Source organism: Pinus tabuliformis, chromosome J (assembly GCF_031772625.1).
Source record: "Pinus tabuliformis cultivar Carrire ecotype Pingquan chromosome J, CPIR1, whole genome shotgun sequence".
NCBI lineage: Eukaryota > Viridiplantae > Streptophyta > Pinopsida > Pinales > Pinaceae > Pinus > Pinus tabuliformis.
The window spans coordinates 1,227,349,335-1,227,364,080 of record NC_142295.1 but is presented as its reverse complement, the minus strand read 5'-3'; the positions used below and the strand labels follow the sequence as shown (position 1 = coordinate 1,227,364,080).

Sequence of the window (14,746 nt, the reverse complement as noted above, 5' to 3'; positions counted from 1 at the left end):
AAAACCCAATGTGGGAAAACTGGTGCAACAACTGAGGGTTTGTATTATTAAGTAGTAGTTTTCTGACTATAATCTTTGGGCGTCTTACTGGCTATCCAATACAAAGAATTTGACTAGCAGAAGATTAGTGAGAAATATCTCACAGTATCACTGGTGATTCGACACTGATCTAGGCCTTGGAATGGCTGGTCTCACGTTGGCTCTGCGTAGTCACTACATCAGCGTACGTAGTTTTGCGTCAACCTCTCTGCGGATCTGCGTCACCTCTTCCCGGATCTCCTGCTGTTTGTAGCTTCGTTCCCTGGCTCTTCGGTCTCACACCCCAACTTTTGGCACTAGAACTCGACTTCCCAACTGAATTTCAGACTCCCTCTGAAGCTCTGGGCTGCCTCTACGTGAACTTACGCTGCCCAGCGTAGCCTCTATGCTGCCTCTTCTAAATCTCTCTCTGCCTTCTCTGCGATGTATTCCCGTATCAAGAAATCTCCCTTCGGAACTATCCCTGCCCCTCACTGCAAGAAATCTTCTCGATCATTTCTCTAGCAACTACTGCGTTGCTCTTTCTGAGAAATTCAATCTCTTGATCTCTCTTCGATGTGTCTTCCAAATGCCCATCAAGCCTCTTCTTATAATCTTCTAGTTGAGAACCAACGACCCAGATTAGATTCTAATCAATGGCTCAAATCATTTTGGCTTGATACTCATTTTCTTCTAGAAGTTCACCCCCAGTTTAATTAATACCCTTTAATTATTTTAATTTCCTAAGTTTAGACTTAGGCATCCATTAAAATAATTAATTATTTTAATAAACCTTCTTCGGGTGGAATTTCCCAAAATGATTTCTAGGTATTCTGGAATACACACGTCCTAACCTCCCTGCAAATTTTGAGGCTTAGAGAACATCCGATGCTACCATAAGTCAATAGTCCCAACAGGAAGACATAAGAAGGGATCGATGTGGTGATGGAGAATACACCAGCAGTTCGATTTTCTTGGCAGATCGATTTCCAGAGAGCAACATTAGTTGCCAGAGAGCCATAGATCAAAGTAGAGATAGTGAGGGGTAGGTACTAAGGACAGTGAGGCTGGAGGAAGTTTTAAAAATCCAGCAAGTGCATTTGCAGAGAGGTCGAATTTTTTCCAGGAGGCTGCACAGTCCTAGCGCAGAAGCCTTAGAAGGTAGTTTGATTTGCTGAGAGGTGACGACGTCTTCATTTCCAGAGGCCGCGAAGGAGTCCCATAGTGCCATAGAAGAATTTTCCCAGCCAGTAGCAGGCAGGACGACTTGATTAGCAGACGATTCATGCAGCAATTGTAGCGGCAACTTCAGGTTGACGCAGGCCCTGCGTAGACCCAGTTGGTCGGCTTGCTTTTCAGTGACAGTTGAGAGCCATAATTGCCTGAAGTGAGGGTAAATTTCCCTCTAGTATTTTTGCCAATATTTTCTCTGTATGATTGCCATTTTTTGGCATCGAGATTGTACTAAGAATTTCTCACTGCTGCATAATAATAAATACCCTCAGCTGTTGCACCGTTTTCCCAAGTTGGGTTTTCCTTGGGACAATTGTCCAAAAATAACGGTTTCAGTTTTATTGTGTGTGTGTTCTAGTATTTTGTTAGTTTCCAACGCTATTATTTCTGCAGTATTTTATTTGTTAAGGTTGCAGTGTGATTTATTTGGTATTTGTTGTAGCAAATCAATTGTTAAAACTAATTAACAATTAGAAGAATAATTTCCAGTGGTTGCAATAGGATTTCAGTTTTGGAATTTTCACAAAAACAATCTCTCCAGGAGGTCCAAGGACTCGTAGCCATTGTTGATTTAGGTTGAAATGCAGGCTGCAAATTGAAGCGAGGACCTGTGAATAATATCCCCGGATAGTTATATGTGGTGGTGATCTCAATCTCCTCACCTTTAGAAAAGAAGTGGTGATTCTAGAGAATCTTCTTTGCTGTGTTGAAGATCATGGCCTTGGTTTTACCTGGGTTGACTGTCAACTGACAAAGATCACAAAGAAAGTGCCGGGGCATCTGGTTGTCTTTGCAATCAATATGGGGATGAGGCTAGGAGTGACAATACGATATGATTTGCAAACAAAAAGATATAAATCAGAACATGGTGTAGAAGGAAACCATCACCATCCTAGACGTGTTTGGTCAAGAAGGACTCCGACTCATCATTTTAGACCCCAAATAATATGGGGGAATAGGGGGAATCCCTATTTAACACCAATGGTACTCTAAATGAAATTTGGTATACCATGTGTTGTGCACAGGTGACGAAGGATCGACTTGTATAGATGCATGATGGCTGAAAATAGGGTCTTTGAGATGCCAAGGTCTTTGAGTCTCTTGAATAAAGCCTCCCTAGGGGTGGAATCAAAAGATTATTGAAAGTCTAGAAATCAACAATAAACTTTAGAAAAGCAATGAAAAGCTTCCTCAATGATGGCTCTGAGTATAATGATGTGATTAATAGTTTGGTGCTCACATCGAAATTTACCTTGTCCTCTAGCTTTGAGGTTTCATCGCTCAAGCTCTTGGGAGAGCTTCAAGTGGAGAACTATAGCATAGAGCTTCAGGAACGTGTGATCCACCATGATTGTCTTATGGTTATTGGGATTAGAGCTAGGTCTTGGTTTGTGTATTGGGTGAATAATGTGATGTGACCAAATCAATGGAAAACTTGTACAAACCACATGGATAAAGAGATCAACCAAGGAACCAAAGGATGAAGACTGTGTTTAAATAATTTTGCTTGGAAACCATCCTCATTTGCTACTTTGTTGCTGATCATTCCCTGCAAAACCTATCTAATGTCCTTATCTGAGTGTAAGAGGCATGAAGAAAGTGGAGATGTAACATGAATTTGGGGCTGCCTAGGGATATCACAAAGGGTGGAGATGTGAAAGAATAGGGATCCACGGTTAAGGTGGGAGGGGGGATTGGTGGGGGAAGATGGTGCGGCATAAATGTCTAGGGGAGTGAGTAAAAGAGGTAAACATGTCATCTTCTTTGAGCGACAAAGAGGTGTTTTGTGGTGGAGAAGATGATGATAGGAGACTTTGATGTTGGGGTAAGAGTGATGAGCATGGGTGAATGAAATTGCTCATTACCCTAATGTTTTTGATCATTGAGAGATTTGGATATTTGGGGTACTCACTAGTTTGATTTCATGTGGATGGAACATATAATGAGGTATGGTGCCTCTTTGTCAGAGGTAGCTCCTCACTGTTAGTTTTTGTAGTACTAGATATGTTCTAGCCATGAAATTTGATGGAGAGGCTAGAATACATGAGATCTCCAAAACCCATAAATCGTTTATGGAAATTCCACCTAGAAGTGTCTCAATTAAATATTAATTGATTTTTAAATATTTCCTAAGTCTAAACTTTGGAATATGGTTAATAATCAGTATTAATTGAGATAATGTGAGAATAATCTAGAAACTCACACTGATCGGTCCAAAGACGATCCTAGCCATTGATTAACTTATAATCTTGGCTGCTGGTGCTCCAACAGTGGATTATAAGAGGAAGTCGATGTGTTGATGGAGAATACACCAGTGTAGATACTTAGTTGCCCAAGCAATTCGATTTTATTAGTAGCAGCAACTCGGTAGAGAAGATAGAACCAGAGGGTGAGTAGCAGGTGGAAGAGGAGGGCAGCAGTATTCTGGGAGGAAGATTTCCAGTCCCCAGGAGAGGTAAAGGATTGAAGATCGAAATTTGCAGAGGTCTAGCGCAAGCTCTGCGCAAAGGGTGATGCAGGAAGCTTAGTGCAGAGGCTAGGGAGGCAATGTCGAAGGCAAAAAATAGCTATGGGGTGAGGGAAAATTCTCATGATATTTTTGCCAGTATTTTCCTTATACTAGATTACTAGTTGTGCATCTAAATTATTGTATTCAAAATTGCTGATAAAGATTAATAATAAAACCCTCATTTGCTGCACCTGTTTTCCCAAGTTGGGTTTTTCCGGAGACAATGTCCAAAAATAACCGTGTCAAAATTCTTATGTGTGTGCTAGAATTTCTCAGTTTCCAGTATTTTGTTTTCCACAGTATTTTTTATGTTGAAAATTGTGGTTGTGATTTTATTCGTTGTTTTCTGTAGCAAATAAACTACATAATTAAATTTTCAGTTAGAAGAATAATTTCCAGTGGTTGCAATAGATACAATTTCACACTCACTTCATTGATTTCCATTAATCAAGCACACATATATATACAAAAGTTGTCATGAGATTTGGTTTCAAATTCCAGGGCCAATATCTCTTCCTATTTTAAAAATTCAAATTTCAAATATTTATATATTTGCTAAATATTATCCAAATCCCTGAGGATTAGGTGTTTAACATTCCCCCCCTTAATCCATAGGGTTGTTAGTGCGGCCATGCAACATTCTAAATTTGATTTTTTTTTCAAATTTTTCTCTTCCAATTGCTTTGGTGAAGATGTTTGCAGTTTGCTCAGTTGTGGAACAATGTTTTAGATGAATAGTCTTGGCCTCTACTTGATATCGAATCAAATGATATTTTGAATTGATGTATTTGGTTCGATCACAAAATCTAGGATTCTCGGCCAATTTGATTGCAAAAGTATTGTCAATCAGAAGAGGAGTCGAATTCACTTGTTTCCCTTGTAAGTCTTCAAGAATTTTCCTAATCCACACAATCTCTTTTGTTGCTTGTGCAACTGCCACATATTCTGTCTCTTTCGTGGAATTTGTTGGAACTGAGTGTTTGAGTGACCTCTAGGAGACAACTCTTGATACAAGAGTCATACGCTAGGCTGAAGTAGATTCTCCATTTTCTTTGTCTCCATTAAAGTCTGAATTAAAATATCCAATCAGGTTAAAGTCATCCACTTGTGAATATTTGAGTCCAATGTCTTGAGTTCGTTTCAAGTATTTTAGAACTCATGATGCAGCAAACCAATGTCTGACAACAAATGTAATATATGGTCTAGTAGTGTGAGGTGGATAAGACTTCCCATAAGTTGTTTGTATTAGTTGTCTTAAGTACTCTTTAAAATATAAACTCCAAGTAAACCATTAGTACAAAACACTAAATATTAATGACCATCACATGAAATAAATGCATCAACAGTGTTTTCAGGATCATTAGTAACATAAATTATTATTATTTACTAGTATTTTTTCAATTTTACATGCTATTTCAGGTTCCACATTCTTTGTTTTCCTTCCTTTTATATATAAACAATTTTGTTTCTTGTATTTGCAGGTATTGAATCAACTTATTGGTGGAATGGAAAGGTATTTTTGAATTTGAAATACATCAGTTGATTGGAATAATTAACATGAAAGACAAATATCTAATTAATGTAGTCCATGGAACTGTTCTTCTTGGATATGCAAGCAATGGCAAGGATATTACTAGAAACATGCATTTAGGACCATAAATGATTCAATATGAAAGATTTCTGAATTGCACAAAAAACGTTTGGTTCTTTTTTATTTGACATAAGCTATTGACGTGAATAGAATTTGTACCTAATATTTGTTGGAAAATCAAAGATATTATTTTAGGGTTTGATTCTCTTTTCTTGATAATTACTTGTGAGTGTGTTGGCTTCTTTTACTTATTTATTATCTTATCCTTCTTCAAGCAATTACCATATTATGTGTGTATAAAGATCACAAAACAAGAGACACAAGATATAGGCACATGCCAGGGAAAAACCCCCTCGAGGGGAAAACCTGTCGAGATAATTCTTCTTTTCAATAGTATTCTTTGAGACACTTTACGCTAGACCAAGACCAGACTTTCCCTCCACAACATGTTAGCTTCCCAAATCTTCGACCTCTTCTAGCAACTTCGACTAGGCAGCAACTTTCGGCAACATGCATCTTCCGACAACAGCGAAATCTTAAGAGACTTCAATCTCCCAGCCCAGACCATGAAACGGAGAGAGAGAAAGGCACCAAAAGTTTGATTCTCTTCATCTCTGTAGACTTCCCCAAACACACACTTCTTTTGACCTCCTAGGAACAGACTTCGCACTTCTCCAGCTCTTCTTGAGATATCGAACTTGCTTGAGAGTGCATGCTCCAAATGACTTTGACCTCCTTGTATATATAGGCTTCTCGTGGGTCGAATGAAGGTCCTTAGGCCGACATGATGTGGAGGGTACACAATTCATATTTGACTTGATACAAAACCTTTTTACATGATTCAAAAGCCCATGAAGGGTCTCTTTGAATATACAATGACTCTATAAACTCAATATTAATCCTAAAAGTCCACAACGGGGACGTTGACTAATATAATTATGACCCAACCATGAAACCCATGCTTTAATAAGTCATTGTTACAATAATAAAAAAATATTTTCTTTATTCTTTTGACAAGTACATTTCTGTTAAATTGGCAACTAGGGCCAAACTCCATGTAGGTCAACTTATTTATGGCAGCTGATATTTTTATTGGATCCCTCTCGTCGAGAGGTGTAGGATTGATCCAAAGATCATTCGATTCCGATAAGTATTTATGGAGATATGAATTTATTTTGTTTATATAATTATTATCAAGCCGACCAGCTCTTATGTAGGCTCTAGAAGCCCAAACGTCATGTCTATTCATCATCTACACATTAGTATAAATATAAGAGGATTTGATGTCATTGAGACACATTCTTGAGGTGATCTCCTCTCCACGTCTTGGGTTTTTGGAGGAGGAGAAAACCAAAAGAATGTGCTGGCCTAGAAGAAGCCCTAGCTGCAGATAAAGCTCTAATCACAGTCAATGAGTTACCCTCAAAGTGATGCCCAAAAGACTCGTGAATGAAATGTACACATTCTTGACCAATGAACTCATATCTACCGATTGCAACAAGGGCAGCTACCGCAGGATGATTCCAATTCCAACTAACTGAACGTTGGGCCGGGTTTCTATATTCGTATTTGGACTAGCCAAGACCGGATGAAATGAATTCTCTTGTGATAGGGCGAATTCTCCATAACAGAATTCTCCCACCATAACAGTTAGTTGCTTGAATCGGACAATCCCTTTGTTCTTCCATTATGTTGTGGGCATTCCTATTTACGAAGAAGGGAGATAACATTTAACCAAAAAGCATTGCTCATACCCATCCGAACGCAGAACCCATTGCAAACGTGGCAAACCTCAAAACCGTAAACGCTCTGGCCACGTCACTCGTGAGTAGCCCTCCGCTGCCTTACGACATATTCAGGTCAGGTCATTAATTGCAGGAATCGGTACACTGCCATGGCAATCTATACGCCTCAACCAGCACATCGACTGATATCGTGGTCTACAATGGAGAATCATACGGTGGCGATTGCGGTAGCCATTGGCTTTGTTTCTGTATTGTTGTCGTATTATATAGTTTTGAGCAGGTGGAAGCACAGATCCAACGGATTACGGGGAATACAGAGCAAAAGTTTCGAGAAGTCAACAGATGACAATGGCATTGCCATCGAAGCTGCTGGAGGAACGGATGTTATCATCGTGGGAGCAGGAGTCGCGGGTTCGGCTCTGGCTTACACACTTGGCAAGGGTTGAAAGATTAATACGTTGTTCATATACGTTGACACATATACGTTGTTCATACGCAGAGCACAGGGTCATGATAATGAAGCCGCAGTAAGTAACAAAGCTGTTGTCAAGGTAAAGGAATCCACAGTAGGGCATGGTGCAGTCATGGCACGCAGAAATCGCTGACACTCTCAATGTATGCGGATTTCGCAGCGTAGAAGGGTATGGTGCAGTCATGGCACGTAGCAAATTGTTGACACTCTCGATGTATGTGGATCCGGCAACATAGATCCAGGAATAGAGAATCTAGTCACATAGTTTCATGAAGACTTATTCATGGAGACAGTTAGCAGTGTATGGAGACTCTATATGATGCAGGTCATGGAGACATCAAAGAACTGTCATGGATATACACAGTCATGGAAATATACATACGCTGTTGTACACAGTCATAGACATATGTTGTAGTAGACAGTCATATATATAATGGAACGCTGTCAACAGGGATTATATACTGTGTTCAGAAAGTGATATTGCTTAGGCATATAAACCGGTGGCATAGAGATAAGAACGTTGTGTGATCTAGGCACATATATATAATGCAGTCTTGGGCAGCAGCATGATGATGATGCACATTAGTTTGAGCAAGATCATGGACATGGACAGCCGCATGATGTAGTATGCAGTGGTGCAACTAGAGAACCAGATGCAGCATGATGATAGGTATCAGTTGAAGCAAAATGTCTTCAACTAATCTCATCGTTATAGGAGATGATCTATGCTTAGATCTAGATAAAGTCAAAGTGTTGACTTCTGTTGTAAATGTACTCTCTCTCTCTCTGCTGAATTTTGAAGATAAAAGAAGATTTGATCAAAGGGTTTCCCCACACGTTGTGGGGTTTGTCCCTGGCTCGCGCCACATCTTGTGTCCTCTTGTCTTGGCTTGTCTTCTGCGTTTTATATTTATGTTCTATCTGCAGTTTATCGTAATGCTGATGTGATTGCTAACTGTGAAAATTTTAATAAATTGCTCTAGCATAGAAAATACCTAATCTTAACAATTTCATAATGACTCAAGTACATTATTGAAGACCGAACATAGTTACATTTTCTAACAGTCCATCTTAACTAGGAAAGTATTCATAATGTACATATACTATGGAAGATCTCAAACTATATGAAAACATGAAGAACTTTTAGGCACCGCAATGCGAATGGACTAGATTCTTGACCAGGGAAATCTATCCAACCAGTCACTCAACAATTTAGGCACCGTAATGCCATGGACTAGATTCCTAGCCAGGTAAATCTATCCAACCAGGTATTCAACAATTTAGGCACCGCAATGCCATGGACTATATTCTTGACCAGGGAAATCTATCCAAGTGGGACTAAGGTGGACTCAAGCTTTCAGCCCCTCTAGGTACCATCAGGTTTACTTGCTAACCACCAACACAAACATACAGGTGTGTATCCAAAACATAGCTCAATAACCAACACCACCTTTTCAACTTCGGGATCCAGACATCAACACAGAGTGTCGGCTTGATGTCTCCCAGGCAATGCTTCACTCGCAAAGCCTCAACAAATCTCTTCCATTTCCTTATCATCAATACAATCACCAATATCTACCAAACCCAACAGGTTCCTTAGATATTCGAACTTCTTATTAGGAAGAGCCTTTGTTAGTATGTCTGTTACCTGTTCATCTGTTGGGACATACTCTAACTTCACGATCCCATCCTGCACCAAGTTCCTAATAAAGTGGAACTTATTATTGATATGTTTCGTCCTCGAATGAAACACGGGATCTCCAGACATCTTGATACAACTTTGATTGTCACAATTAATCACAGTAGGACCCAGAGACTTCTCGAACAAATCTGTCAGAAGCTTCCTTAACCAAACAATCTCTTTTACTACTTCACATGCAACCACATATTCTGCCTCGGCATTACTTAATGCAATGGGATCTTGCTTCCTACTCATCCATGAGATCATAGCAACTCCCAGACTAAAGCATCCTCCAGTAGTGCTCCTTCCATCGGTCTCACTGCCACCCCAATTAGAGTCTGTGAAGACAATTAGCTTGAATTCCTTACTATCATACTTTAGGCAGTGATGTATAGTGCCACGAAGATACCTCAATATATGTTTGGCAGTTGTCTAGTGATCATGATGAGGTTCCAACTGAAACTGACTAAGAATGTTCATTGCAAAACATATATTTAGCCTAGTATTTACCAGATACATTAGGGAACCCACCAACTGACAAAATGAGGTAGGATCCACGAGACTAGAGTCAAAGCTCCTCGACTTCTTGAGGTTTGTGATCATAGGAGTAGTCATCGGCTTGGATTCCATCATCCAAAAATTTTGCAATAAGTTGATGATACTTTCCTTTCCTCAAATATATCTCCCTAGGTCTCTTCCATACTTCTAGACCTAGGTAAGAGTGCATCAGTCCTAGATCCTTCATTTCAAATTCAGCTGCCAACATCTTCTTGCATTCTTGAATTCTTCGCTCTACCCCTGTGATGAATAGATCATCCACATATAGTAGAATAATGTTAGGCTTATTATCCACGACCTTGATGTATAGATTTGGATCAACAGAACTCTTTACGAACCCAATTCTAAGTAGATATGCATCCATCCTTGCATACCATGCCCTAGGTGCTTGCTTCAAACCATATAGGGTCTTCTTAAGTCTGCAAACATGAGAGTCCTTGCTATTAATTTCAAAGCCTTTGGGTTGTTCGATATACACTTCCTCGTCAATGGTCCCATTCAGAAATGCGGTCTTCACATCCATTTGATGGATATTCCAACCCATTGTAGCAACCAATGAAACCATTGATCTAATGGTAGTGTACCTTGTTGTAGGTGCAAAGGTTTCTTCATAGTTAATACCTTCCTTTTGAGAGAAACCCCTTGCGACGAACCGTGCTTTGTACTTGTCTATCTATACTTCCATCAACAACATGTTTGATCTTGTAGATTCACTTCAATGTGACAATCGATTTGTCACTAGATCTAGGAACGATCTCCCAAACCGCATTCTTCCTGATGGATTGATATTCTTCCTGCATAGCTTTCTTCCAAACCTCTTCATGCTCAACTTCCTTGAATGTATATGGTTCGGCTTCAATTAACTTTGTCATATATGCAACATAGCCAAAATGTCTCTTCGATTTCTTACTTTCCCTGGAGGACCCTTTTTCAACTTCATGTCCTTCAACATCTTCTAATGTAGCTTTCAACCAATTTAGCCTCTTCCTTGTGGTTGGGACAACCACTGGTTGAATAGGCTCACTTGGTCCTTCTTCTTCAACATTTGTAGTAGAGTTCTCATGATGAACTTCTTCGTCATCAAAATCGATAGGAATATCCTTTGATTTCTTGTAAACTTGATTTTCATCGAATATGACATCCCTGCTTACTTCAATGTGTCTTCCTTCCTTTATGTAAATTCTATATGGTTTTGAGGAAATACTATAACTGACTAATATTCCGTTGATACTTGTCGAGTCCAACTTCTTTTGCTTGTCTTTCAGAACATGGATATATGTTGGACTTCCAAAGATTCGGAGATGATCCACACTCAGCTTTTTCCTTGTGAATACTTCCTCAGGTGTAGTATTATCAAGACTCTTATGAGGACTTCTATTTTGAATGTACACGACAATCATTGTTGCTTCATCCCATAAGAACTTTGGTAGATCTTGATCAAGGAGCGTAGTTCGAATGCCTTCTTCAATTGACCTATTCTTCCTTTCAGCCAATCCATTTTGTTCAGGATAGTAGGGAACAATGAGCTCCCTCTTAATACTTGCATCCTTACAATATGCAATCAACTCTTTAGAAGTGTATTCCCCACCATTGTTAGACCTCAACGTCTTTATCTTTCTGTCGGTTAGGGTTTCCACTTTAGCCCTGAACTCCTTGAACTTATCGAATACTTAATCTTTAGTTTTGAGTAGGTAGAGCCATGTCTTCCTAGAATGGTCATCAATGAATGCTACATAGTAAAGATGACCTCCAAGTGATTTGTCAGACATGGGCCCACACACATTGGAATGGATGAGGTCAAATATTTCTTTAGACCTAGTTTCACTGTGATGAAATGGCTTTCTAGTATGTTTCCCCAAAGAGCTTCCCTTGCACACACCTTCATGATCTAACTTCATATTAGGAATACCATGAACTCGTTGACTGAGAGTAGGGATGACCCTATAATGAAGATAACCATACCTCCAATGCCATAGCTTAATGGGACTTATTTCCATATGCACCAAGGCTTGAGGATATGGTGTAATGACTCAGTAAAGACTTCCTTCATGAACTCCAATAACCCTAGCTTTATCAATGCTAGAGTCTTTTCCCCAAACCAATACTTTTCGATCAACAAAAGCAATCCTTTCCCCCAAAGTTACTTGGGAGTGAGAGCGGGAGCGACATTTTCAGAAGCTACTGGTTTGAGAGCGATTTTTTATATAATATATATATTTTTTATATTTTTATATTTTGATGCACATATGTTAACAAAAGCATGTAGAATGATGAATTATATATAAAAAGCATAAAAAAACATAGATTGAACCATATAACAACAATCATCTAGAAGTTATAATCTTCATCAACCATGTTTAAAGTTATTGCAAATGGGTTTTCCCCCTTGAGATGTAAAAAATGTGAAATCATGACGTAAAGTGTCTTGAGGGTTGGAAAAATAATTTATTCCCTCATAGGTTAATTAATTAAATTTTCTGGCCAAAAATTTAATTAAAATCTTAAGCCAGAAATTTAATTAATTATAGGTCCTAGGTAAATTTAAATTTTCCAAAGGAAAAATTTGTGGGTCTTTTAAAATTCAAATTTTAAAAGATCTCAAAACTAAGGTAAATTAACTATTTTGCTAAATTTTAAGCCTTTGGTCCCTAGGGTTAAGTCAAAGTCGAAATTTTGAGGAAATTAATTCAAAAAATTTAATTTTTGAATTAATTAAAATTCATTTAATTGAAAAATTCGAATTTCCTCAATAATTTAAAATTTCGACGGATGAGATTAAAAGAAATTTTAATCCTCATCAACGGTCGAGATTGCTTTGACGAGGATCACTTGAACTAGCCGTTGGAGGATTTATCTTTAAATAGGAGGTCATTTTTCAGTTGAGATCATCCGATCTCTGGATCGTGTACTAAGCTCTCAAGCTTTCTTGTATACTTTTTTGAATTAATGCAAAAGTCTTTGGGGTTTCAACGTGTTGTAGTGTTCCTCTTCATGAATTTATGGTAACATTGTTTTAATTTATTCTTAATATTATGTGAAAACTATCAATCAATAGCTCTCTTAGAATAATCTAAATACAATTATCTTATTCAGTTTGTTGGATCTAGGGTAACATATTTAATTTTGATTGAAGTAGCAGGTATCTCTATTTTTTCAGAATTTGATGGTTGGTCTAGTGTTTGTAGAAGATCTCTCAGGTTCTCATTGAGCGTTTAGGGATAGTTCCCAGTTGGACCAGCCAACTCTCAAAACATATTTTCTAAAGAACCTACTTCATATAAGCCTTGGGATTTATCTAACGATAATTTTTTATTTATTTATTTTAATTTTCAATTAATTTATTTATTTATTTATTTTTTATTTTTTATTTTTCTGCAGGGTGTTTTTGGGCTAGTATCTCTCTAAAATTTCAAAAGCTTTTAAATATTTTGTCGAAAAATAGCTATATCTGGCTAGCAAGAGCCTTAGATCTACAGATCTGGGAGCAGAGTTGGACTCATACTCCTCAAATCTAATAGATCTGTCAATTATATGTATAGATCTCTTATTTACTTGTGTAAATTTGAAATTTTGTAACATAATTTTGAATTTTAACACTTTAGTTTTTGGGATTTTCTCTATTTTTGTACATATTGGGTATTGGGTTTTTCTCTTTTTACTTGTGCAGAAATAGATCTGAGAAATCAGCTAAGAAAATCTTTAGATTTGAGCTAGTTCTAGACCTTGGAGGACAAGATCTGGGCTCAAAGATTGTTTGCAGAAATAGATCTGAGAAATCAGCCAAGTAAATCTTCAGATCTGAGATTTTTCAAGCGGATCTGGGGGTTTTGAGACAGATCTAGGCCATGTAGGGCAATATCTTATCCCAAATCTTTTTACAAGGCTAGCCATTAAAGATTTTGCAATAAATCTAAACATCTGAAGCAAAATAATTTTTTTTAGAACAAGGGTTTCAAGTTTTGGGGCTCCTAAGCCCAAATTTGCCTTCTCCTAGCCCAACGCTAGTTGTATTGGGCCTAGTGTTAGCTCTCATTGGCCCTAGATTCCCTTGTTCCATTTCTGATTTAAATATTTGATTTTATGAAGCTAATCATTGGTGGGTTTTTGCAGAAAATTTGGTAAAAATTTGTGTTTCAGGTATTGAAATTTTTTTTGGCAACTTGGGCAAGTGATCTTCAAGGCCTAGGGCCTAAGGGTTTGATTTATAAACCATGTTTTTTCTCACTGTTTGCTACAGAAGTCATATACCTTTCTAATAGTGGTGAAAAACACATCTAAGTGGTTTGAAATTAACTAAAAAATTGCTAAATACATTAATAAGTCATTTATGTTTGATGTGTATAAAGAATTTGGCCTAGATCTACATTTTGGGTCACTGTTATCTTTCAATAATTCTATTTCTGAAGTCTGAAATATAACAGTGGAAAAGTTTCATGTTGGTTAGTCTAAAATCAGTTGCTAAGTTGTCTAATACATTAAGGAATTAATTTCTTGAGTTGGGAATTCATCATTAGGCGTATTTCATGTTTTAATGACTGGCTGTAATAAGTATATCAGATCTGATTTAATTATGGAAATCACATCACAACAGGCTGAAATTTTTGATAATTCATGTGGGCAAGTTTGGAAAAATTTCGGTAAAATTTTGGTACCATTAATAGCTTACTGTTTTCATTGTCATATTGCTGCTATCATAAAGTTTTTCTTACTGCTGTCCTAAAAGTTAATTTATGAAAATTAAGTACTCTGTCATGGAATTGTGATAAAATGCATATCTTTTGTTTCATAAAATAAGTATTTTTTTTGAGCATCTGTTGACATTAATATCGAATTGCAAAGTTGTTTTTGTTCTCTTTGAGCTAAATTGTATCAAGAAGATTTGAAATAAGTTGGTGTTTTAACTATAGTATCTTCAAGAGTTTATTTTCTAAGTCTTCAT

General features: G+C 37.7%; 1 protein-coding gene across 4 annotated transcripts in view; it reads left to right on the top strand.

Annotated features, from left to right (window-relative positions):
- Nucleotides 1-14,746, top strand: part of LOC149231557 (uncharacterized) — a 311,618-nt gene that overhangs the window by 221,926 nt on the left and 74,946 nt on the right. For all 4 annotated transcript variants that reach the window (XM_089376320.1, XM_089376319.1, XM_089376318.1 and 1 more), the window contains one exon: nt 5,242-5,273. In XM_089376320.1, coding sequence (XP_089232446.1) covers nt 5,242-5,273 — 32 coding nt within the window. The remainder of the gene's footprint in view (nt 1-5,241; nt 5,274-14,746) is intronic.